Here is a 26892-nt window from a genome sequence, read left to right on the forward strand (position 1 = left end):
TGACCTCTCGAGGTCCCTTCCAGTCCTAGAATCTATGAATCTATGAAAAACCTTATCCCCCGACTTGACCTCTCACCTGCTTTTGCTATTGCTGTTTCAAACAGCAGGAGGTCAAAGTACACTGCAGACCAGCTGGTGCGCCACAGCAGGGTCCACACAGCCGGATGGTGCATGGCAGGCTACAGTGCTGTAGGTTTACACTCCAGTTGCCGCACACTAAACAGTCACGTGGACAAGCCCTCTGCATTTATATGGGCCCCATCAATGGAACATTCTGTTACTAATCAAAATAATAATAGTATTTCTCTTCCTCTTCCCAAGACGAAAAAGAATTGATAAGTTTACAGAGTTTGTGACAATAACCACATATCCCTGTATTAATTGTATATTTTGATCTGTAGCTGAAATCTGATTTTTCTGTCTTATGTTCTGAGATGGGGTGGCAAACTACAGCCCGCCAGCTGATTTAATCCAACTCTCGAGCTCTCGCGCTCCAGCCAGGGAGCAAGGTCGGGGGCTGCTCTGTGCGTGCGTGCCGCAGCTCCCAGAAGCAGCAGTATGTCCCCCCTCTGGCTCCTATGTTTAGGGGCAGCCAGGGGGCTCTGCACGCTGCCCCCGCCCCAAGCACCGCCCCTGCAACTCCCACTTGCTGGGAACCACGGCCAATGGGAGCTGCAGGGGTGGCACCTGTGGATGGGGCAGTGCACAGAGCCGGCTGGCCTCACCTCCGTGTAGGAGCCAGAGGGGGGATATGCCGCTGCTTCTGGTAAGCGCCACCTGGAGCCTGCACTCCGATCTCCTCCCATGCCCCCTCCTGCACCCTGAACTCCTCATTTCTGGCCCCACCCCACAGCCTGCACCCCCAGCCAGAGCCCGCACCCCCTCCTGCACCCCAACCCCAATTTTGTGAGCATTCATGGCCCACAATACAATTTCTATACTCAGACATGGCTTTTGGGCCAAAAAGTTTGCCCATCCCGTTCTAAGCGTATTCTGAAGCTCCACAGGGTGTCTGGGATCCTTAGCAGCAGGAGGAAAATTAACTTCTTCCTCATTGGTGAGGGTGCAACACACCTATGAGTGCAAATAACAATTACACAGCACTCAAAGACCCACCTGGAAGCTCCAGCAGACCAAGGAAACTAGTTTAGGTGAGAGGGAATACAATCCCCAGGGAATATGTTAATAATTCCAGAGACAAAACAGGGGCTAGCTTCTTAAGGGCTGACCGACTGTCTGTCTCTCTCTCACACACAAAGCATGATGGACTAAAACCTAACAAAGAGAGAGAGAAATATGCTATCTATAAGGTAACGGAAGACAGACCATCTGGGTGGTAAGCATATATAAAAGATTAAACCTCGCCTGGAGAGACATCTGTTTTGTTTGTAAATCATCTTTTTACTCTATTAAATAAACAAATTGCTTTTAAGCAAAAGCCATCGAGCAAATTCCCATTTCTGGAGAGATAGTTGAGCAAGCACTCAATGTAGAGGAGTATCTGCAACACATGGATTGTGAACCTAGGTATCTACCCTGCTTTTGGTCTAGAAGGGCATGGATAATGGATTCCATGCAGGGCAGAGCAAGTTGCAAGAGCTGAAAGTAGGTGCTAAGGGGCAACCCAAAGACCAAGGGGAGTTAGGAGTGCAGACAGCCTTAATCTTTTCCTGGGACTTAAACAAAACAACAAATGGTTTGTGTATATGGGAATGAGCAAGGGGGATGGTTGTGCTCTGTGTGCATGTCACACATTGGGGAAGTTATGTCAATGTGATGAGTTTTAGTTCAAAATATGATGAGGCCGATGATCTCCTCTCCTATTGCAGAGTTTCATATTCTAGGTCTGGGACCTTTGGCAGCTCTGTCTCCTGCATTCACAAGCCCTTCCCTACTGAGGTGGGTTAACTGTGTTTGCAGACCATAGCTATGGGAGGTCCTGGCTGCAAAAGCAGGGATGTCTCTCAGGGAACCAGGGCTGATCCCATGGAGGGCTTATGGGGGGAGCCAGTACAGAGATAGAGGTGATGTGTTCATGTCGAGTTTTGTACCAATTGGAGCTCCCTCGGGGACTGATGTGTCTTAAGATACACCTCTACCCAGATATAACACTGTCCTCGGAAGCCAAAAAATCTTACCGCATTATAGGTGAACTGCATTATATTGAACTTGCTTTGATCCGCTGGAGTGCGCAGCCCTGCCCCCCCCGGAGCATTGCTTTACCACGTTCTATCCGAATTTGTGTCATATTGGGTCGTGTTATATCCGGGTAGAGGTGTATAATGAACTGCAACATCTGAACCTGCATGTGATAAAGCTCTGTAGCAGTTACAGATGGAAGTGAGTTTATCATCCTTAGGCTGGGGCTTAGTCTGAGGGCAGACATGCTGGATAGTGAATGAAGTTACAGATGGCACAAGTTCTTTGAAGCACATCCCCCTTCCCACCTACATCACCTCAGTTCTTGCCTGGGTAAGAATACACTACCGACCACCTGACCAGAATGGTGATGAGGCCTGTGAAACGTTCCAGGAGATGAGAGAGACTGTAAAAGTAGAAAACTCAATAATAATAATAAATAATAATAATAATAATAGTAATAGGGGATTTCAACTGGGGGGGGATAGCTCAGTGGTTTGAGCAGTGGCCTGCTAAACCCAGGGTTGTGAGTTCAATCCTTGAGGGGGCCACTTAGGGAGCTGGGGCAAAATCAGTACTTGGTCCTGCTAGTGAAGGCAGGGGGCTGGACTCAATGACCTTTCAAGGTCCCTTCCACTTCTAGGAGATAGGATATCTCCATTATTAATTATCCCCATATCAATGGAGTATATGTCACCTGATACTGAGATAAAGTTTCTAGACACCATAAATGAGTATTTCTTGGAGCAGCTAGTCCTGGAACCCACAAGGGGAGAGGAAATTCTTGATTGAGTCCTAAGTGGAGCACAGAATTTGGCCCACGAGGTGAATATACTTGAACCGCTCAGTAATAGCGACCATAATATAATTAAATTTAACATCGGGGGGAGGGGGGAAGAAATATGAAAGAAGCCCACCACTATAGCATTTAGCTTCAGAAAGGAGAACTACATAAAAATAAGGAAGCTAGTTAAATGGAAATTAAAAGGAAGAGTCTCAAAAGTGAAATGCCTGCAAGCTGCATAGAAACTTTTTAAAAACACTTTAATAGAGGCTCAAATTAAATGTATACCCCAATTTAAAAAAAAACATAGCAAGAGGACCAAAAAAGTGTTACCACTTTGTTGTTAAACAATAAAGTACAAGAATATGCTAGAGGCAAAAGGACGCCCTTTAGAAATTGGAAGTCAAATCCTACTGAGGACAATAGAAAGGAGCATACACTCTGGCAAGTCAAGTAAGTATAATTAGGCAGGCCCAAAAAATTTTTTTTTGGAGAGCAACTAGCAAAAGACTGAAGAAAAAAAAATTTGCTGTTGGTTTTTAAGTATACCCAGAAGCAGGAAGCCTGCCAACAACTAATGTACTAAAAAAAAGCACTGCAGGAAGATAAGGCCATTGCAGAGATGCTAAATGAATTCTTTGCATCAGTCTTTACTGCAAAGAAACAGAGAGAATCCCACACCTGAGCTATTCTTTTCAGGGAACAAATCTGAGGAATTGTCCCAGATTGAGGTGTCAGTAGAGGAGGTTTTAGAACAAATTGATAAATTAAACAGTAATAAGTCACCAGAACCAAATGGTATTCACCCAAGAGTTCTGAAGGAACTCAAATATGAAATTGCAGTGTAGTAAGTAACCTATCGCTTAACTCAGTTTCTGTATAGGTTGACTGGAGGAAAGCTAATGTGACACTATTTTTTTTTAAAGGCTCCAGAAGTGATCCTGGCAATTACAGGCAAGTAAACCAAATTTCAGTACCAGGCAAATTGGTTGAAAATATAGTAAACAGAATTATCAGACACACAGGTGAACACAATTTGTTGGGGGAAGAGTCAACACAGCTTTTGAAAAGGGAAATTATACCTCACCAATCATTTAGAATTGTTTGAGGGGGTCAAACAAACATGTGGACGAGGGTGTGCCAATGGATACAGTGTACTTGGACTTTCAGGGCTGATCTACACTAACACTGTAAGTTGATCTAAGTTATACTACTTCAGTTATGTAATTTACTTAACTGAAGTCAATGTAACTTAGGTTGACTTACAATGGTGTCTACACTACACTATACCGATGGGAGACACTCTCCTGCCGACACAGCTTCTGCCACTTGGAAAGGTGGAGTAGAGACATCAATGGGAGAGCACTCTCCCATCAACTTAGCGTGTCTTCCCCAGACCTGCTAAATCAAACACCAGGGATGCAAACCCATACTCTGGGTGTCCCTAGCCTCTGACTGCCAGAAGCTGGGACTGGACAACAAGGGATGGATCATTCGATGATTGCTCTGTTCTGTTCATTCCCTCTGAAGCACTTGGCACAGGCCATAGTCAGAGTGAGAAGACTGGACAGGGACCATTGGTCTGACCCAGTATGGCTGTTTTTATGTTCTGGGTTCCCCATCATGTAGCTGCTGATCTTAGTCAAGACACAGGGAGCTGGTGCTGGGTGTGTCTGACATACAGGAGATGGAGAGCTGGGTGCTGTCCATGTGCTGCTGATACTGTAGCTTTGATTGTCTCCTCATCTCTCCCTAAAATATCATACCAATCTTGAATATCATGGCAGAGCTGAATATGATGCCCCAGAGCTGAGTGCTTTGTGGGGGACAGTTGTCCAGGACAACCTCCTGGGCTGGATCTGAGGCATTTCAGGTCTTCCCTTTCCTTTCATCCCTGCAGCCCCTTGAAGGCAAGACAGAGACCACCCAGCAGGACGAATGTGGATGGGCTCCCCTTGAATAAAGGCAAGAGGAGGGCATCCATGGGGAGCAACAAGTGCTGGGTCTGTGCCGGGCCCTGGCCTCAATCCTGACTGAAAGAGACCCAGGACACAGGCAGGTGGTATTGGAGACTAGATTTTGCTATTTTCTCTCTGAGCTGGCTTACCAAAGGGAGGTCAGACACTGGACTGGGAAGTCTCTTGGGCTGAATGACTGTTTCTTGATGCAGGCCAGACTGCTAGGTATTGGGGGGGGGGGCACTAGGTTCCTCTCGCTAGAAGGTGACAACTGACAGTCTCTACTAGTCAGTGTCCCAGGTGCTCTCTAGTCTCTCACCACTGCAGGGGAGGGGAGAGGCAGAGTCCCAGGGGTGGCCCTGATGCCATCAGTGCCTCTATGACAATATAGGAGTGGGCTGGGAGCATGAATTTCTTAGCTGCTCTTAGCTGCTATTTTTGGAGGCCTGCGAAGCCATCCCTGGGGCAGGTAATCTCTATGGAATAAGAATTCTCCACAGTGCGAAGTCATGGGCTGTAGGGCTGTTTAAGTTGAAATTACTTTAAGTCCAGAAGGGTTCTGTGTGGTGTGACTTTGCTGCCCCTATGGCAGAGGAGAGGCAGTCTCTTTCTGCCCCTTCATTGCACCGGCATTGGTTTGTAGGATCCCTTTCTTGTGTCTCAGCCTGCTTCTATCACACTGCTTCCAGCACCGATGCTCAAGTTTCCTTCCTTACTACTTTTCCTGTTACAGGTTCTTGGAGAGCCACAGTGATCCATGTGGGTGGTGGGGAGGTGGCTTTGGTGCTGGGGTATCTATGGCCGCAGTAGCACCTCACTGATCTCTCTACCCCTTGGTCTTTCAGTTAAGTGGAGTTTTCTGTCAGTGTAGTAGTTTGGTGAGATCCAAGTTTTCAAGGAGTGCTATACAGATAGTTTCTTTTTTCTTCACACTGGGGAAAACTCTTGTTTCTGCCTGGATGTGGAGGTGGTCTGACAAAGCTGGAGGTGGCTCGTGTTTTATAACCACTTCCAGCTTCAGGATGCAGGCCAGACTTGTGGACAGCAAAAAAAAAAAAAGCCCATAACAGGAAGAAAATGACCCTGTTCAAACATCAGAGCCAAAGCAAGATGTCTGCTGCATTGGTCATCCCCACAATGCAGACACTAAAAAGCCCTTTCACTGCATTGAAAACCAGATGGGAAAGAGCACAGGAGTATTATTCTATTATTGGCTTGATTTTCAAGAGTGCTCAGCACATGCAGCTCTCATCCACTTCAAAGGGATTTGTGGATCCACAGCACTTCTGACAAATCAGGCCTGGTATGTATGGCACTAATACCTAAAGGTCCTGTGACACTGCACCCCATATTCTTCAGTGATATTATGATACGATTCTAACATAGTTATGATGTATTTTATGCAAGTCATGTGAGATGTCATTGGAAAGGTTATGATTTGCTGCATATAAATAGGATAATCATTGTGATAGACCCAGACCAGTTGGGAACAGCAGAGTAGCAGAAGGGAGATATACTGGTCACTGGATAAGTAGTTTTCTGTTCCCTGAGTGACCAGAGCAGGGGCTGCTCCAGGCTAATAGACCACCTGACTCCAATTAACCTGCTAAGAGTCAGGTGAGGCAGTTAAGCACCTGACTCTAATTAAGGCCCCTCTGATGCTATAAAAGGGCTCACTCCAGTCAAGCCAGGGGGAGTGGAAGTGAGTGTGAGGAGCTGGGAGCAAGAGGCACAAGGAGCTGAGAGTGAGAGGGTGTGCTGCTGGAGGACTGAGGAGCACAAGCGTTATCAGACATCAGGAGAAAGGTCCGGTGGTGAGGACAAAGAAGGTGTTGGGAGGAGGCCATGGGGAAGTAGCCCAGGGAGTTGTAGCTGTCATGCAGCTGTTACAGGAGGCACTATAGACAGCTGCAGTCCACAGGGCCCTGGGCTGGAATCCGGAGTAGAGGGCGGGCCCGGGTTCCCCCCATACCTCCCAACTCCTGATCAAACACAAGAGGAATTGACCTGGACTATAGCTTCTACCAGAGGGGAAGGTCTCTGGACTGTTTCCTGACCCACAGGGTGGACCTGTGAAGCGAGCAAATCCACCAATAAGCGTAGGACCCACCAAGGTAGATGAGCAACTTTGTCACATCATATTCATTTTTTTAATCTGAAGTTATGAATATCAACTATGTATCTGTATTTCACATGAAGTCACACCTGGGTAATGCCCACTAGACAAGATGTTTTCATTCTAGAAAGTGGGTGAGGAATGGGCCATTAGGAAAACAATAGGCCTTAGAAGAAGTTTATCTCCCACCTGGGGAGCTTTCCTGAGGACACTACGGACAGCCTCCGAGCAATGGCTACTATGACTCTACAAAGACATGTGATGTGACCACGTCTCTAGACTCCATTTTGGGATGTCAATGTTTTTCCACTGACCAGTCTGGGAACTAAGCTTTGAAACAGTGTTCCCACCATATGCAAAAGCTATGTAAGGCGGGGAGTGACATCACCAGGGATTCTTCGCTCCCCACACAGAGACCCCTGGAAACACCTGAGGAACAAAGACTGAACTGGGGGAAGTGCTGAACCCAAGCTAAAGGGAGTTTTAGCCTGTGAATGGAAAACCTGGGGATTCCAAGCTGTAGGCAAGTGCAGCTTACCCCTTAAGAATCTGCAGCCTGCTTGTATTATCACTTAGATTGGATATGAATAGCAAATTCTCACCCTATTTAGTATATAGGCAGTCCTCAGACTTACAACACAATTGGTTCCTGAAAAATCACATCTTAAGTTGAAAACATCGTAACTCGAATTTCCCATAGGAACAATGTCAGATCGAGCATCGTAAAGTCGAAACATGACAATTTATAAACGTCGTAAGTGCCGTTCATTGTAACTTGAACGTCGTAAAGTCGAGGACTGCCTGTATTAAGTTTAGTTTGCATTTTTTGTTTATTTGCTAGGTAATCTCTTATAATCACTTAAAAACTATCTTTTGTAGTAGTTAAACTTATTTTTGCTTTAACTAAACCAGTGTGTGGGAATCATAACTCAGGGGCAGGAGGCTATTGCATATTTCTCTCCACACTGAGGGATGGGGTGAATTTTATTAGCTTACACTGTACAGTTCCCTGTGCAGCGCAAGACGGTATAATTTTGGGTTTATACTCCAGAAGGGGTGCATGCCTGAGAAGCTGGTTGTTACCCTAGCTGTCGCCTTCCTATGCAGGGGCTGGTCAAAGCACCTGCATGAAACTGCAGCTGGGTGTCCCCCTACCTGTATGTATGCTGGTGAAAGTGCAGGCTGAAGCCTGGAGAGCTTTGCAGCTTGTCACAGCAGTACAGTGTAAGAGGGAGCCCAGGCTGGTGGGTCAAGGGGGCTCAGTGGTATCCAAATTCCAGGTGGCACCCCAGGGGGAATCCGTCACAAGCCCCTCTCAGGATTAGGGCCCATTACAAGGGGGGCTGCACAAACACATTGGGAGACATAATCCCTGCTCCAGAGAGTTTACATACACTGTTGGGACAATACCACACCAGGCTCTAGGGTCACAGATAAGACAGATTTGTCTGGAAGGGCTCTTTCAGACAATTTTTCTGATTGACCTCCTCTGCCCCTTACCCTCAGCCTGCTGCTGGGTGTGGAAACGCTGAATCTGCTCTCCCCGGGTTACGGACACTTTACAAATGAGGCATTTCAATAGCTCCTCTTCCTGGACTCCAAATTGACCCTGGGAGAGAAGGTACCAAAGAGAATAGTCAGCTTCAATCCCTGGTTCCACAGTGCAGTGGCCATGTCTCCCTGCCTTTGTGCACCGCCCAGTACAATGGGGCCATGATCCTGGCTGGGGCCTCTGGACACTATTGTAATGTAAATAAGACGACGACATTGCCGGAATCAAGCCACAAACTCTGAAGTCACTACTCTCCTCAAGACCAGCTTGCTCACTCGCTCTCATGCACACACAGCCCCCTCCCTCTTGGGCCATCCTGTGACACTGCCACAGCCTCCCCGCCCCCCACCCCATACACCTTCCCAGCACTTATCTCCAATTATTTACATAATACATTATTAATTGCCTGAGATGAAAGCTGTGTCAGAGTTCTGCCCAGCCTTGAAGGGGAGGAAGAGAAGTTTAAAATATGATCCTATGGCTCCTGGTTACCATAGAACCAGAGTTCTCTCCAAAGGTAGAAAGATACAGCACTGAAATTTCTATTCCTGCGCTACTGGCAAGAGCGGACTGAGGTGGAGTTTAGTTTATTTATTTATTTAAAATACAAAGCACGAGCCTGGGTGCAGAGGTGTGCCTTTTACTTCGGTCAAAATACAACGAGGTTAGTGCTCATTCTGATTTCACCAGGCAGAGAATTCCACAGTCAGAGCCCAGCTCCTGTGATGATTCCATCTCCCGCACTCACAAGCCTCCCCTACAGAGGGGCAGCTTCATGGTTCCAGTGGCATGCAGCCATTGTGGAAAGTTGAGGAGAAAGGGCATCTCTCTATAGCCAATGATTTGATTTTATTATTTATTTTGTGATGTTATGATTAATTAACATGTCATGTTATATATAATTATTGTATGCTAACTAAAGGTAAGTGATAGGATTATAAAAGTATAAGATTGATTAGTAGTTAGAAGGCATAAATATGTATTAGGTATCTAAGTAAGGAAGGCTGAAACGCAAAGCCTATAGGCGGAGGCCTGTAAAATTTTAGCTTAGCTATTTTAGGCCTTAGAAATAAAAAATGCTGACATCAGTAAGTAACCAAAAAATAACCCAATGCCATAAGATTATGGGAAAAGATGTACCAAGAGGTGAAGAAATTGAAAAAAATTAGCCAAAAGTTTAATTTTAAATCGCAAAAATGCTCTAGAATCACATTTTTGTTTAACGTGTGCCTTAACCGCAGGCTACATGTTGTGCATCAATGCTAATGAGAATAAAAGGAACTATACATAACCTATAGAAAACAGGGTACCTCAAGATTTTTGGAACACCAAACCAAAAGGAAAAGAGGGTTGACACTTTCATGCACATGCACAGAATGTAGGTATAGGCAAAAATCACATTATAAAAAGAAGGAGCCCAGATTGGAAAAATTGAGCTTCCTATAGAAAAACTCCACCAGAAACCATCCCTTTACTGATGATCACTCCATAAGAGACCCATCAGACCCTAACACTATCTAGGAGGATGTGAGTATGACTGCATCTATAATTTATACATGCTGTGATATTCATAACTGTGCTGGTAACTTGAATAACATTGATAAAATATATTAGACCTTACTCTGTAATTGCATGTGCTACTTTCCTTGGTTTTCATGTGTTCTTATGAGCTCTAGATCTGAAACAAGTGGCAGAGGTAACTGTTGAACTCGAGAATGTAGCCAAAGCTGAATCCATCTAATGTCACTAAAATTACTTTAACTAAAAAGGAAAGGCTACATGTCAAGGAGCTGGGGCCCATCCCATGGTGGTGCTTTGAAATCAAGACAGAGACCTAGAATTAGATTTACTCAATGGGAAGCCACTGTTGCGAGTGTGGCACTGACGTGCAGAGGATGGGGTGGCACACAGCAGTCTGTTAAGCAGATGAGCTGCTGCATTTTGGATGAGCTGGAGCTTTTTCAAATCAGGGAGCATTATTCTTAGTGAGAACTGCAATAGTCAAGCCCAGATTACAGGAAACTGGCTGTATTTTAAAAGAATCCTTATTGAGGTTGCAGGAACCAACCATTCCGATATGCAGAAAGAATAGTAAATATGGCAGGCGACCAGCTTGGCTTAACAGTGAAATCCTTGCTGATATTAAACACAAAAAAGAAGCTTACAAGAAGTGGAAAATTGGACAAATGACCAGGAAGGAGTATGAAAATATTGCTCAGGCATGCAGGAGTGAAATCAGGAAGGCCAAAACACAACTGGAGTTGCAGCTAGCAAGGGATGTTAAGAGTAACAAGAAGGATTTCTACAGGTATGTTAGCAACAACAAGGTGGTCAGGGAAAGTGTGGGCCCTTTACTGAATGGGGGAGGCAAACTAGTGACAGAGGATGTGAAAAAAGCTAATGTACTCAATGCTTTTTTTTGCCTGTCTTCACGAACAAGGTCAGCTTCCAGACTACTGCACTGGGCAGCACAGCATAGGGAGAAGGTGACCAGCCCTCTGTGGAGAAAGAAGTGGTTCAGGACTATTTAGAAAAGCTGGATGAGCACAAGTCCATGGGGCCGGATGCACGGCATCCAAGGGTGCTAAAGGAGTTGGCGGTTGTGATTGCAGAGCCATTGGCCATTATCTTTGGAAACTCATGGCGACCGGGGGAGGGCCCGGATGACTGGAAAAAGGCTAATGTAGTGCCCATCTTTAAAAAAAGGGAAGGAGGAGGATCTGGGGAAGTACAGGCCAGTCAGCCTCACCTTAGTCCCTGGAAAATTCATGGAGCAGGTCCTCAAGGAATCAATTCTGAAGCACTTAGAGAAGAGGAAAGTGATCAGGAACAGTCAGCATGGATTCACCAAGGGCAAGTCATGCTTGACTAACCTAATTGCCTTCTATGATGTGATGAGGATGAGGCTTTGTGGATGAGGGAAAAGCAGTGGATGTGTTATTCCTTGACTTTAGCAAAGCTTTTGATACGGTCTCCCACAGTTTTCTTGCCAACAAGTTAAAGAAGTATGGATTGGATGAATGGACTATAAGGTGGATAGAACACTGGCTAGATTACTGGGCTCAACAGGTAGTGATCAATGGCTCCATGTCTAGTTGACAGCCGGTATCAAGCGGAGTGCCCCAAGGGTCGATCCTGGGGCCAGTTTTGTTCAATATCTTCATTAATGATCTGGAAGATGGTGTGGACTGCACCTTCAGCAAGTTTGCAGATGACACTAAACTGGGACAAGTGGTAGATAGGCTGGAGGGTAGGGACAGGATACAGAGGGACCTAGACAAATTAGAGGATTGGGTCAAAAGAAATCTGATGAGGTTCAACAAGGACAAGTGCAGAGTCCTGCACCTAGGAAGGAAGAATCCCATGCACTGCTACAGACTAGGGACTGAGTGGCTAGGCAGCAGTTCTGCAGAAAAGGACTGGGGTTACAGTGGATGAGTAGCTGGATATGAGGCAACAGTGTGCCCTTGTTGCCAAGAAGGCTAATGGTATTTTGGGCTGTATAAGTAGGAGCATTGCCAGCAGATCGAGGGATGTGATCATTCCCCTCTATTCAGCATTGGTGAGGCCTCATCTGGAGTACAGATGCTCCCCGACTTACGTAAGCGTTCCGTTACGCCTTGCGTAACTCGAATTTTGCGCAAGTCAGAAACATATACCCGACCATTACGCCAAAAAAAAAAAAAAAAAAGGGAAAAACCCTCCTATTTCTAGCTTACGGAACTTTTTCCGTAAGTGCGGATTTGCGTAAGTTGAGTTTGCGTAACCTGGGGGGACCTCTGTACTGTGTCCAGTTTTGGGCCCCACACTACAAGGAGGATGTGGAAAAATTGGAAAGAGTCCAGCGGAGGGCAACAAAAATGATTAGGGGGCTGGAGCACATGATTTATGAGGAGTGGCTGAGGGAACTGGGATTATTTAGTCTGGAGAAGAGAAGAATGAAGGGGGATTTGATAGCTGCTTTCAACTACCTGAAAGGGGATTCCAAAGAGGATGGATCTAGACTGTTCTCAGCGATACCAGATGACAGAACAAGGAGTAATGGTCTCAAGTTGCAGTGAGGGAGGTTTAGGTTGGCTATTAGGAAAAACTTTTTCACTGGGAGGGTGGTGAAGCACTGGAATGGGTTACCTAGGGAGGTAGTGGAATCCTTAGAGGTTTTTAAGGTCAGGCTTGACAAAGCCCTGGCTGGGATGATTTAGTTGGGGATTGGGTCCTGCTTTGAGCAGGGGGTTGGACTAGATGACATCCTGAGGTCCCTTCCAACCCTGATATTCTATGATTCTATACTGCCCCCCACCAAGGCCAGATCTGATGCAGTGTGCAAGCGGGCCTGTGGGAGGAGTGGTGCTGTCAGATCAACAGGTGAGAAAAATAAGTCTAGTACCTGTGTTTTGACAAACTGGGATGAAGAGTGATGTGGGTGTCAGGCTAGAGAGAAAAAGGTTGTAGTAATTGAAACAGGAGAGTCTGACCAAGTGTTTTAGCTTTGAGGAGAGAAGACGGATCAGATTTTCAATACAATATGGAGAAAGCAGGATTTGGATGCTGCCAGGATGTGAGTGGTTGAGAGAGAAAAATATTGGTCTGTAGCCCCAGCCCATCTTCTGCTCCAATTTTGAACCTGGCTTTGAACTGAGTAACCTGCTGTTGATTAAAATCCACATAAGGAGCATGGTGGAAGAGAAGAGGGCTTGAAGATACCAGTCACTGGGGCAATCTGGTGCATTCCTGGGAGAACTCCTAATTCTTCTGTAGCGTCTTTAGAATCAGGGATAGGAGTCCCCTCTGCTGCATCAGTCAGGTGTAGCATAAGAGGCACCCAAAGAATGGGAGGACCCAAGCAGTGGACCTCATCTACCCTTCATACATGGATTTAAAGAGCATTCCTAATATAAATATTCCCCAAACCTCACATGGGTCCCCAGTGGGAGCACAATCTTGTCTCACTCCTCTGAGCCTCTCACTCGACTCACCGCTGAAGCTTTCAGCCACCCCTTGGAGGCTTCACTCACTCTCAGGGCCCCATTGTTCTCTTGGGACTGGAAGGTCACATTGCCCAGAGACAGGACTCCGGCCAGGATTGCCTGCATGTCCACCTGCTCCTAAAATACACAACAGAGATGGCTTGGGGCTGGCACCCACAGATGTGTGTGGGCATGTACATACACATGATGAGCAAGCAGCCCCCTTCCAGTGGAACTTCAAACTTCCTGCAGTGGTGGAGGGAGAGGAAGGTCAGGTATGTGGCGGGAGGGAAAGGAGATCTACACTGAATCTGCCTGCCTGCAAGCAGCACAGCAAACTGAAGGAGGGAAGTAGAAGTGGAGCAAATGGGCTGACTGAGCTGAGAGGGTGGAGATGGTGACAGAATGCACACTGTACTCACCTGTTCCTGGAAGCCCACCATGTCTAGGGCATTACGCATCTCCAGGTACTTGTCCTTCCAGCACTCAACCACATCCTCTGTCCTAAACCATCCACTTATGTATCTGGGGAGACAAGTGAGTCAACCTGATATTATTTGTATTAGGGTACAGTCTACATTCTGTGATGCTCTGTACCCCTGTATTCACCCCATGCACGCTATTATAATAATCTTTGTCTAAATATGCCTTGTGAGGTATCATTTGAAAACTCATAACTCACTGGTCAATATTGTGCTCATAAAGTTATAAGATTCCACTGTATGGTGTTACTAAGATCTATTCCGATCTGGGAAGCAGCCAAACCAGTTCCTCAGAGACCAAATACTTAGTCCTGCCTCTCGAGGTCCCTTCCAGTCCTATGATTCTATGAAAGGACAAACTGGCGCCTCAGCCAGGTATAAATAGGCCAAATGGGCCATCACCCGCTAAATGGCTATACATTGGCAGGAAAAGCCACATGAGCAAAAAATCTACATCTTAAAAAGTAACAGCTTGGGGTTTCCGTCCACCAAGTCAAATCCTTTTCCCCACTCCCTCCCATATAGGGCTGTAGGAGCCCATTATTCTGACCTCCACTCCACTGAGAAGCCAGAGCAGGACCTGCCACTCACATACCTGTACAACGAGGGATCTAGCAGCCCATACATCTCCTTTTCCTCTGCAGTGAGCCCAGCAAACATATAGTAGAAGACATGGAAATTCCTCTCTCCAGCATCTTGTTGCACCACACGAGACTTCTCTAGCAGATACTCACTCAGCTTGGCACCCCTCACTACACGGGGAAGGGGCAGAAGGAAAGAAATCAGCACACAGATGGCAGGTTCCACACACCCAGAGACCTAGTCCTGGGTCTCACCTGTACTCCTTTGGAACCTCAGCTGCATGTATTTTCCAAAGCGGCTGCTGTTGTCATTCATCACTGTTTGTGCATTGCCAAAGGCTTCGAGCAATGGGTTCACCTGGAAGGGAAATGCACAGAGCTGATGGGGAGGTCTAAGCAACATGGAACCCATAACGTCCCCTCCCATCTACAATGGCCCAACGAGGTTGCAGAAGGTATCATGTGAAACAGCCTCATAACTAGGGTTTGTAACCTGTCCTTTAAATCGGCTTCTGTACCCAATGACTGGAAGATAGCTAATGTAACGCCAATATTTAAAAAGGGCTCTAGAGGTGATCCCGGCAATTACAGACCAGTAAGTCTAACATCAGTACCGGGCAAATTAGTTGAAACAATAGTAAAGAATAAAATTGTCAGACACCTAGAACAACAAATTGTTGGGCAAAAATCAACATGGTTTCTGTAAAGGAAAATCGTGTCTTTCTAATCTATTGGAGTTCTTTGAAGGGGGTCAACAAACATGTGGACAAGGGGGATCCAGTGGACATAGTGTACTTGGATTTCCAGAAAGCCTTTGACAAGGTCCCTCACCAAAGGCTCTTACGTAAATTAAGTTGTCATGGGATAAGAGGGAAGGTCCTTTCATGGATTGAGAACTAGTTAAAAGACAGGGAACAAAGGGTAGGAATAAATGGTAAATTCTCAGAATGGAGAGGGGTAACTAGTGGTGTTCCCCAAGGGTCTGTCCTAGGACCAATCCTATTCAACTTATTCATAAATGATCTGGAGAAAGGGGTAAAAAGTGAGGTGGCAAAGTTTGCAGATGATACTAAACTGCTCAAGATAGTTAAGACCAAAGCAGACTGTGAAGAACTTCAAAAAGATCTCACAAAACTAAGTGATTGGGCAACAAAATGGCAAATGAAATTTAATGTGGATAAATGTAAAGTAATGCACACTGGAAAAAATAACCCCAACTATACATACAATAGGATGGGGGCTAATTTAGCTACAACAAATCAGGAAAGATCTTGGAGTCATCATGGATAGTTCTCTGAAGACGTCCACGCAGTGTGCAGAGGCGGTCAAAAAAGCAAACAGGATGTTAGGAATCATTAAAAAGGGGATAGAGAATAAGACTGAGAATATATTATTGCCCTTATATAAATCGATGGTACGCCCACATCTTGAATACTGTGTACAGATGTGGTTTCCTCACCTCAAAAAAGATATACAGGCACTAGAAAAGGTTCAGAGAAGGGCAACTAAAATGATTAGGGGTTTGGAATGGGTCCCATATGAGGAGAGATTAAAGAGGCTAGGACTTTTCATCTTGGAAAAGAGGAGACTAAAGGGGGATATGATAGAGGTATATAAAATCATGAGTGATGTGGAGAAAGTAGATAAGGAAAAGTTATTTACTTATTCCCATAATACAAGCACGAGGGGCCACCAAATGAAATTAATGGGCAGCAGGTTTAAAACAAAAAAAAAGGAGGTTCTTCTTCACACAGTGCACAGTCAATCTGTGGAACTCCTTGCCTGAGGAGGTTGTGAAGGCTAGGACTATCACAGGGTTTAAAAGAGAACTAGATAAATTCATGGAGGTTAAATCCATTAATGGCTATTAGCCAGGATGGGTAAGGAATGGTGTCCCTAGCCTCTGTTTGTCAGAGGGTGGAGATGGATGGCAGGAGAGAGCTCACTTGATCATTACCTGTTAGGATCACTCCCTCTGGGGCACCTGGCACTGGCCACTGTCGATAGACAGGATACTGGGCTAGATTGACCTTTGGTCTGACCCAGTACGGCCGTTCTTATGTTTATGCTTCATGGCCTCTTGAGGAGCCAGAGAGAAAAAAATAAGATTTGAGTTGCTCAAATGCAGCTGGAAATGCACACGGCAGCAAAATAATCCAATGCAACCATGGACTGTATAAGCAAAGGCACCACATCCTGGAGCAAGGAGAGGATAGTCTGTCAGGTCCTGGAGAGAACCCTTGGGATTCTGCCCTCAGCCCCTCAATCCCAGACGCCTCCCACTCCCACCAATCAGTGAGGGTGAGGAGGGGTCCCTCTCATGGATGGCCCCACATGGGACACTGTGTGCAGGTCTAGCGAACTCAATGACAGAAAGATAGACGCACTGGGGGAAGTTCATAGAGAAATTAATATGGGGCAGAAGGACTGAGTTATAGGACTCAGAAAAGAATCTGTCAAGCTTGGCTAATAATGACCGGGAATGGAAGGGCCCCGCCACATGATAATCTGCAAATATGAGAAAGCTCCACTGCTCCACTACAGGTTGCCCTATGCCCCCAACCTCCTGCAGTGACTCACCTGCAGGTTCCAATACTCCAGCTGCAATTCATAGATTTTAAAGCCAGAAGGGACCATTATGACTCTCTAATTTGGCCTCCTGCATAAGAGGCCAGAGAAACTCCCCCAGTAATCACTCCATCAAGCACCTAACTTCTGGTTGAGCTATAGCACCTCCTTTAAAAAGATATCTAGTCTTGAATTAAAAAACTGTACTTCAAGTGATGAAGAATACATCACATCCTTATGTCAGTTGTTCCAATGGTTAATTGCCCTCACTGTTAAATATGTTTCAGAGTGGTAGCCGTGTTAGTCTGTATCAGCAGAAAGAACGAGGAGTACTTGTGGCACCCTAAGGTCCCACAAGTTCTCCTTGTTCTTTTTGTTAAATATGTGTACTTTATTTCCAGTCTGAATTTGTCTAGACTCAGCGTTCAGAAACTGGATCTTGTTATGCCTTTGTTTGTTAGATTAAAGAGACCTCTGCTATCTGAAATCTCTTTCCCCCCAGGTAGGTAAACGTAGGCAATAATCAAGTTACCCATTTACCTTCTCTTGGATAAACTAAATAGACTGAGCTATCATAGAATACTAAGGTTGGAAGAGACCTCAGGAGGTCATCTAGTCCATCCCCCTGCTCAAAGCAGGACCAACACCAACTAAATCATCCCAGCCAGGACTTTGTCAAGTCTCTAAGGATGGAGATTCCATCACCTCCCTAGGTAACCCATTCCAGTGCTTCACCAGCCTCCTAGTGAAAAAGTGTTTCCTAATATCCAATCTAGACCTCTCTCACTACAACTTGAGACCATTGCTTCATGTTCTGTCATCTGCCACCACTGAGGACAGCCTAGCTCCATCCTCCCTCACTCTTCTCTTCTGCAGACTAAATAACCCCAGTTCCCTCAGCCTCTCCTTGCAAGTCATGTGTCTCAGCCCCCTAATTATTTTTGTTGCCCTCCGCTGGACTCTCTCCAATTAGTCCACATCCCTTCTGTAGTGGGGGAACCAAAACTGGACGCAATACTCCAGATGTGGCCTCACCAGTGCCAAATAGAGGGGAATAATCACTTCCCTTGATCGGTTCGCAATGCTCCTACTAATACAGCCCAATATGCCGTTCGCCTTCTTGGTATCAAGGGCACACTACTGACTCATATCCAGCTTCTCGCCCACTGTAATCCCCAGGTCCTTTTCTGCAAACTGCTGCTTAGCCAGTCGATCCCCAACCTAAAGAGTTTCTTTAGTCTCTCACCGTAAGGCAGGTTTTCCTGACCTTGAATCATTTTTGTAGCTCTCTTCTGAACCCTTTCCAATTTGTCAGCATCCTTTTGGAGGAGTGGACACCAGAACTGAACACACTATTCCAATAATGGTTTCATTAATGCTGTATATAGAAGCAATGCCACCTCCCTGTTTCTACTTGATACTCCCCTCCACATACATTCAATGATCATATTTGCCCTCTTAGCTACAGCATCTTTACTGACTGCATCCCATACCAGCCTTTCCATGATTTTGACTGGGATCAACATCAGGCTAACCAGCCTATGACCAGGGACATACTGTTTATTCTTTTTAAATATTGGCACAACATTGGATATTTTCTAGTCCACTGGACTAGACTCTTCCCCAGTGTTCCAAGATTTAATAAAAAACATTAATGGTTCAGAGAACTCCTTAGCTGATTCTTTTAACATTCTTAGATACAATTTATCTGGTCCTGCTGATTTAGAAATCTTTAACTTGAAAAGATGCTGTTTAACATCCTCCCTAATTACTGACGGAATAGAAATTATTTCAGTAATCAGTATATCATCCCGCTTCTTGCCAAATATTTAATGAACCCATGTGTCTTGTCCACATCACGTCTGACAATCTAGTATTGGATTTATACCATTGCTAAGATTTCATTTACCCTGTGCTTTTGCCACTCCCAGTGACTCATCTGTAGAACCCCGAGCCAACCGTGAGTTGCTCTGTGACCACCCCTCCGTCTGTCCCCCCACATTCTATTTCAGCGACTCACCTGCAGTATCTGCTGCTCCAGCTGTGAGTTGCCCTTGCACAGGTGCATGATGTGTTGCAGCAGTAGCTTTACACTCTCGGTTTTCCCTGCACCACTCTCTCCGCTGTCAAAAAAGAGCAGAGGGTGAGGACAGGAAACTCTACCACCACTAGGACGCAGCTGCTGTTCCCCTTATGCCTCAGTGCATCTCCCCTTTCTCTGAACCAACACCCCCCCCCCCCCCCCCCCCCCCCCCCCCTCTCCCCCAGCGCCCCCCCCCTTTCCCCAACCCCCCCCCCCCCCCCCCCCCATGTACCAACACTACTGCACAGCTCCAGGTGCCTCCTACTGGCAGTGCCCACATTAGCACTACCTTGACCCATCCCCCCCTGGCAACAGGTTCTATAGGGCACTGATCCCCTAGTAAGCCTCCACACACAGTGTAGCAATTTAACACCCTCCACTTGAGATTCTTCCCTGACCCTAGGGATGGAGGGGTCTTACCCACACTGACATTGTCTCCCACCTATCTGTGAACTTGACCCACTGGGCAGCCCCTTAAGCAGTGGAGCCAAAAGGAATTTCTTAGTGTCCCCAGCTCTTGGCAAAGAGGGAGGAATGACCTTGAAAGGCACCTGTCTCACTGAATCCTTCACATATACTAGGCATTCCCTCCCCTCCCCACCCTTACAAGCAGAACTCATCCCACTGCTTCCATGTCCTTAATTGGGCTGTGGTCCCGTGACAGCACATGTGCACTAAGACTTCATCCTGTGTGAAGATCTGTCAGTCACAGAGCAGAAGCAGGAAATAGCGCACATACTCCAAAGGGCAGGACTGTTTACACACCTGGGCACTGCACTTTGTGTCCCAGGTGTGGCTTCTGCTCTGCAGCTCTCTGTGGCTACAGGGTGTAGTGGAGGGGAGATGTACAGTCTACTGGAGTGCTGGGACAAGCAGACTCCTGGGATTCAGGTGGTGGGGGGCTGGTGACCTGAACTCCTCTCTCTAAACAAGACATAGGACAGCAGCAAAGGAGAAAGGGAGACCATCTTGATTTGACATGCACCAGGCTGGACAGGAATCTAGGGTCAACACATAGCCAGGTGGTTGGGTATTGCTCTGGTATGTGGGGGAGGGGTATAGTGTGCCAGTTTGGCACTCAGCAAGGAGGAAAAGTCCCAGCCTTCTGTTATTGGGTTACAGAGACACACCAGTTTCCAAAAGGGGGTTGTGACCCACCCAGACTTCCACTGGATGCTCATGGCCCTACACAGTAATCACTAAAACCACCTTCTCTTTATGGTATTTCTAGGGCACTCATCATCTATGCACTTAAGCACTGAACAGCTACAAAGAAACTGAGGGCATTTAGTGTCCCGTTATTATTTATATTGTGGCATTATCTAGGAACCCCAGTCATGGATAAGGGCCCCCAATGTGCTGGGTATCACACAAATATAGAATAAAAAGACAGAATGTAAGCTCTTGGAGTCAGGAACTATGTAATGCCTGCCCTCCCCCAGGTCGCAGGGTTGGGGCAGCTGGTTAGTTTTAATGGGAGCCACGGCTGAGGAAAGGCTCTATAGGTCTCAACACTGCCCTCTGACAGGGAGTTCCATCACCAGATCCTGCTGCTGAGATAACTCTGTCCCCTGTATTGCGCACGCTGAATACAGCTACCTGAGGGTATCTCCCAGTTGGCCAGGTCCTAGAGCAAAGCATATTAAGGCGAGGACTTAATTTAGCTTTGACACCAGCAGGAATGGAGACAGTGGAATTCAGAGAACAGGGCAATGTGATCATATCTACCTTTGTTACTTAGGAGATGGCTGTTACGCAATGCGCCAGCTGAAGTCTCTGAGACACATTTGCATTTGGACCCAGCAGAGTGAGTTGCAGTGACTAATCTGGGTAGTGAGGAATGTACAGATCACAGAGACCATGCTATTTCCTGGTCAGTTAAAGATGGGACCTCTCATCTGTGTGACAATCTGTGTGCCCAGAAGCAATGGAATAAAACATTGCCCCAATACTAGCTGCTACTTCGACGGGCTATGTGTAAGGCTGCGAATCATTCACGGAGGTCATGGAAGTCACGGCTCCTGTTACTTTCCGTGACCTCTGTGAATTTTGCAGTGCTGGTGCAGCTGACCCCAGGACCACCCCGGCAGCTGGGGAAGCCCCGGGGCCAGCCGCACCAGTCACTGCTCTGGCAGCCCCAGGCAGCTGGTCCCCAGCGCTGCCCTGGAGCAGTGGTCCGGGACAAGAGGCGGTGGGGCCCCAGGGCCCCAGGCCGTCCTCCGCCCAGACCAGCATTGGCAGGGCCCCGGGCCCTCCCCTGCCCAGACCAGCAGTGGAGGCGGGGGGGCCCCAGGCTGTCCCCCGCTCGTACTGGTGGCGGTGGCAGGGGGACCCGGGGCCACCCCCTGCAGCAGCGGCTGGGGGCCCTGGGCCAGGCCGGGCCGCCCCCCCCGCAGCAGTCTTCTGGAACACCCCCCTCCCAGCAGGTAAGAGTTAGTCACAGGTATTTTTAGTAAAAGTCATGGACAGGTCACGGGGCCGTGACTTTTTCTTTATTGCCTGTGACCTGTCCATGACTTTTACTAAAAATACCCATGACTAAAACGTAGCCTTAGCTATGTGTAATAAGGGTGCCTTCCCTTCCCCCTTCCCCAGATCTTTATTCACACTAAGTGTTCTCAGTTATTGCCTTTGCTGTTTGCAGATAACGCAAACCATGAACTTCCTGTTGTAGCACTGGAGAAGCTAGTTAATAACCTGATATATATGATATGATTAAGGCCCTACCAAATTCACCATCCATTTTGGTCAATTTCACGGTCATAGGATTTTTAAAATCGTACATTTCATTATTTCAGCCATTTAAATCTGAAATTTCATGGTGTTGTAAATTGTAGGGGTCCTGACCCAAAAAAGTTGGAGGGGTGGTGGGGGGGAAAAAATCACAAAGTTTTGTGCGGGGGACTGCAATACTGCTAACCTTACTTCTGCACCGCAGCTGGTGGCAGTGCTGCCTTCAGAGCTGGGCAGATGGAGAGTGGCGGCTGCTGGCCAGGAGCCCTGCTCTGAAGGCAGAGTCACCGCCAGCACCAGCACAGAAGTAAGGATGGCATGATATGGTATTGCCAGCCTTACTTCTGCGCTGCTGACTGAAGAGCTGGGCCCTCAGTCAGCAGCTGTGTTCCCTCAGTTGTGCCCAAGGGGCTTTTGCTTCCAGCTGGTTCCCTCCGTGGAACTGTACAGTTCCACTAAGTCTAATGATGACATCATGGGGTTCCCTGTTTATCATGTCAGGGTTCCACAGCAAATTCACTCCCTTTATAAGTATCTATGTTATACTGCCCATTGCTGTAGTGTCTAGAGCACCCCAGGTCAATTAGATCTCCATAGCCAGGTCTCTAAAGGGCTCGGAGGTGGGATGAGGGGGTGGTTTCTGCTCTTCTTCCTTCCTTGACTCTGTGGTTATTGGAGCCTCAACTTTGGGAATAAGGTTTTATTTTGTTTTTTTAATCCTCATTATACTAGTTACAGTAGGAGCTGCTTTTCCCAAAGAGGAGGCACCTACAGCAAACTTCAAAGTGGGTCAGACTCCCAATTAGCTCAATCTCCACACTGAACTGCCTCACCCAAAAATATTTACTTCCATCTCTCATGCACTTCACCATGGGCTTTGGCAGCTGTATTGCTCCAGAAAAACAGTGCCCTCAAATAGGTTGTGGATGGAGATGCGTTTGCAAATTAAGCTTGGTCCTGAACCACTGAGGACACTGAATATCAGAACCTCAAACAAGCAATGGAAGAAGACTGGGAAACAGCTGAGGGATCAGAGCACAGGTGTAAAGTATTTGCAGCAGCCCATCCCCTTGAGAAGGCAGGGAGCTGGATTTTGCACATCACTTCCATCTCTGCATTGCTTCTACAGATACAGCGAGTTACAGTTATCCAATCTGAAGGTGACAACAAGCAAATCACTGTAGCCAGGTCCTTGTCTGGAAAGAAAGGGTGAGTTTCCTATTAATATTTCTCACCACTGATGTACCTAATTGTCCAGGCACAAACTCCAAGAGCTGCCATCCATTCTCTAACTCGGAGCCTGATAATATTTATTACCCAAGTGATCTGTGATCCCAAAGCACGTCTGCCCCAGACACATATATTCTTTCTCTGTCATTTCTTCTCCCTGTGAGCATTGTTCAATAAGACACATCTGGCCAAAACCCCAGGCCATCATCATACTGGGGCTCCCTTCAATTTTTGCAGAATTTAATACTGGATATTAGGGAAATCTATTTCACTAGGAGGGTGGTGAAGCACTGGAATGGGTTACCTAGGGAGGTGGTGGAATCTCCATCCTTAGAGGTTCATAGAATCAGAGTATCAGGGTTGGAAGGGTCTGCAGGAGGTCATCTAGTCCAACCCTCTGCTCAAAACAGGACCAATCCCCAACTAAATCATCCCAACCAGGGCTTTGTCAAGCCTGACCTTAAAAGCCTCTAAGGAAGGAGATTCCACCACCTCCCTAGGTAACCCATTCCAGTGCTTCACCACCCTCCTAGTGAATTTTTTCCCCCCCTAATATACAACATAGACCTCCCCCACTGCAACTTGAGACCATTGCTCCTTGTTCTGTCATCTGTCACCACTGAAAACAGTCTAGATCCATCCTCTTTGGAACCCCCCTTCAGATAACTGAAAGCAGCTATCAAATCCGCCCCCCTCCCCATTCTTCTCTTCTGCAGACTGAACAATCCCAGTTCCCTCAGCCTCTCCTCATAACTCATGTGCTCCAGCCCCCTAATCATTTTTGTTGCCCTCCGCTGGACTCTTTCCAATTTTTCCACATCCTTCTTGTAGTTTGGGGCCCAGAACTGGCTACAGTACTCCAGATGAGGCCTCACCAATGTCGAATAGAGGGGAATGATCACGTCCCTCAATCTGCTGGCAATGCCCTACTTATACAGCCCAAAATGCCGTTAGCCTTCTTGGCAACAAGGGCACACTGGCGACTCATATCCAGCTTCTCGTCCACTGTAACCCCCTAGGTCCTTTTCTGCGGAACTGCTGCCTAGCCACTTGGTCCCTAGTTTGTAGCAGTGCATGGGATTCTTCCTTCCTAAGTGCAGGACTCTGCACTTGTCCTTGTTGAACCTCATCAGATTTCTTTTGGCCCAATCCTCTAATTTGTCTAGGTCCCTCTGTATCCTATCCCTACCCTCCAGCGTATCTACCACTCCTCCCAGTTTAGTGTCATCTGCAAACTTGCTGAGGGTGCAGTCCACGCCATCCTCCAGATCATTAAGGCAGGTTTTTAAGGCCTGGCTTGACAAATCTTCTATGATTCTATGACTCTGAACTCACTGCCCCTGTAGTCAACTCTTAAGAAAGGAATGGGAAGGGCAAAGGGTGGGTATGTGGGAAGACACCTTACAGCTTCTGTTTCAACCACCATAATAAGCACTTCAATGGATTCCAGCAAGCGGCCTTTGGTCTTCATTCCCCCTTCTTTAAACACCAGTTTAATAAGGGCACTGGCCACAGACTAGAAGGTGCAAAGTTGATAGTTCCATCTTGTCTGCTTTCCCTTTCAGTGATGCTGGTCTGACAAGACCATACTGTCCCACGATATGGAGACCTACCAATATTTTGAATTGTTTTCTCTTACCTGATGACAATACACTGGTTCTGAGGTCCTGTTGCCAGATGCCCCAGCATGGCCTGGTATGCTCTGTCAGCAATAGCAAAGATGTGGGGGGGTAGGGTGCCCTTGTCATGGTTCTGATATTTCTCGGATACCTAGGAGCAGGGGGAGAATTCAATTAAAGTGAAATACCAGAACAGTTAGGGGACAGAGGGTAAATTCTCCCCTCCTCACTTCGGCTAGCCACTGAGACAAGGGAGGGAGAAACCATCAGAGTTGTTGGTTTCTTTTTTTTAATATGTAGTTTAGATTACATTTTCCAGGGTTTGATAGAGCAGATCAAACAATACACCATATGTCAGATGAAGATATCCACAAACATAATGCGCCCCGGAACCCCATGCCACTGCCCTGCTTAGGACCTTTGCAATAAGCCAGAAGGTTATCTCTGTTCTTGAGCATTTGTGGGGAGGAGGGCGAGGGTAGGGTGTAAACAGTAGGTATGACGTGAGGGTTGCTGCAAGCAGGATTGTTTTTTACTACTGGATGGTCAGTTCAATGAGTACATTGTAGATTTAAAACTGTCTAAAATATTTTGTTTGTTTCAAATAGGATGAAGCACCTAGAGCCATGGGTGACAGAGAAATCAAAACACAGCTGACAAAATCCATATGAGACTTACTACATTTTTGAAAAAAATAGGAACTCAAAAGTACATGGAAAAGCCTCCTACAAAAGCCCAACTAGTCATATTCCTTATGGGTAACAATGTAACTTCACAGGGAAGTAATGTGATTCAAACATCAAGAGCAAAGGGTGCACAATTCTGTTCCCTTGTCTGGCCCGCCCCGCGCAGAAGGCCACCTGCACCTCCCCCCACCAGGCCTACACCAGCAGGAGACGCCACACACTCATGCTACTCACACCATACACTGGAATGAGGGGACACTTACTGGTTTCTCGTAGAGCGGAAGACTCTGGAACGGGTTCACCGCAATCAGAATGTCCCCAATATATGTCTGATGTAAAAGGAAAATTCCCACCAACCAGGTAAGCAAACATTGCACAGTGCCCCATGGACCCCTTGCACTACACTACTGAGGAGTGGCGAGGAAACCAGGTCCCATGGGGTCTCCCTCCCCAACTTCCCCAGTGTCCCACAGGGTCTCCCACCCAACACGTCTCCAGTGTTCCCCTGGGTCTCCCTCCAACACCAGATACAGTACTTAATTTGTAATGAAAGAGGTACCCCAGGGCTCAAGCATTTTTTTTATTTGCATAATTGAGGCTGCAAGCATAGGGGTGCTGGGGCTCAGCCCTGGCAGCACAAATTAAGCACTGCCCACACGCTCCTGGTGTCCCGACACACCCCCAGTGACCCGCGGGGTCACCTACTCCCCCATCCCTGGAGCCCCCCCCCCACACCCACAGTGTCACACGATGTCCTGCGGGGTCTCCTGCCCCCCCCCCCGGTGTCCCTCAGCCCCCTTACACACTTCCAGCGTCCCGTGGGGTCAGTCGCCCGCCCCCACCTCCGCCTGGTGTCCCGCGGGGGTCCCCTCTCCCACCCTCCAGTCATTTCCCAACGAGGGGAGACCCGACAGCAGACCCCCTCGGGCCCCCCCCACGACGGCCCCGGCCCCGGCTCCCCCCTCACATAGACTCGCTGCTGCAGGAAGCGGCCGCTCAGATTCTGCAGCAACCTCGCCTCGTCCAGCTCCTCCAGGGCAGCCAGGTCATCGGCCCCGCCGCAGGCCAGCAGCCCCGGCTCCCCGGGAGGCACCATCCCAGCAAGGCTTGGCTCCGAGCCCGACCCGGCACCGAGAAGCGGCAGCCGCAAGCGAGCTTCCGCCCAGGAGCCTTCGAGACTCGCCCCAACTCAGCGTGTCAATCGGCCCCACCCCCTCTCCTCCCTTTCTGGCCCCCAGCCCCGCCCTGGGTCAGGCAGTTCCACCTCAGCCCACTCCCCCTGTGTGCTCCCTTCCGCCTTCCCGACAGCCAAGCTCTGCTTGACAACATGGTTTTCTCACTAAAAAGTCTCTAGGAGCCTACAGATTCCAGCTTGTATTTTCCACTCCATGCAT

At 47.3% G+C, this 26892-nt stretch overlaps 1 protein-coding gene across 1 annotated transcript; it reads right to left on the reverse strand.

Annotated features, from left to right (window-relative positions):
• Positions 1-8459: 8459 nt before the first annotated feature.
• LOC112111353 (unconventional myosin-VIIa-like) lies at positions 8460-26658 on the reverse strand. Its single transcript, XM_026658268.2, has 9 exons — positions 26466-26658; positions 25762-25827; positions 24833-24963; positions 19168-19270; positions 14835-14937; positions 14594-14750; positions 13939-14041; positions 13526-13654; positions 8460-8606 (listed from the first exon to the last, which is right to left on the reverse strand). The coding sequence occupies exons 1-9, from the start codon at positions 26592-26594 to the stop codon at positions 8460-8462; spliced, it is 1068 nt and encodes a 355-aa protein (XP_026514053.1). The 5' UTR covers positions 26595-26658.
• Positions 26659-26892: the final 234 nt, after the last annotated feature.

This window comes from Terrapene carolina, unplaced genomic scaffold, assembly GCF_002925995.2.
Source record: "Terrapene carolina triunguis isolate 2854851 unplaced genomic scaffold, T_m_triunguis-2.0 Scaffold422, whole genome shotgun sequence".
Classification (NCBI taxonomy): domain Eukaryota; kingdom Metazoa; phylum Chordata; order Testudines; family Emydidae; genus Terrapene; species Terrapene triunguis.

Bases quoted from the DNA above. Each gene is read 5' to 3' on its own strand.
- LOC112111353 (XM_026658268.2), bottom strand. From the start codon at position 26,594: ATGGTGCCTCCCGGGGAGCCGGGGCTGCTGGCCTGCGGCGGGGCCGAT. The intron at 19,271-24,832 runs GTAAGAGAAAAC...CTTTTTTGACAG, and splicing joins AACCAGTGTATTGTCATCAG to CGGAGAGAGTGGTGCAGGGA. The intron at 14,751-14,834 runs GTGAGACCCAGG...TTCCCCGTGTAG, and splicing joins GAGGTTCCAAAGGAGTACAG to TGAGGGGTGCCAAGCTGAGT.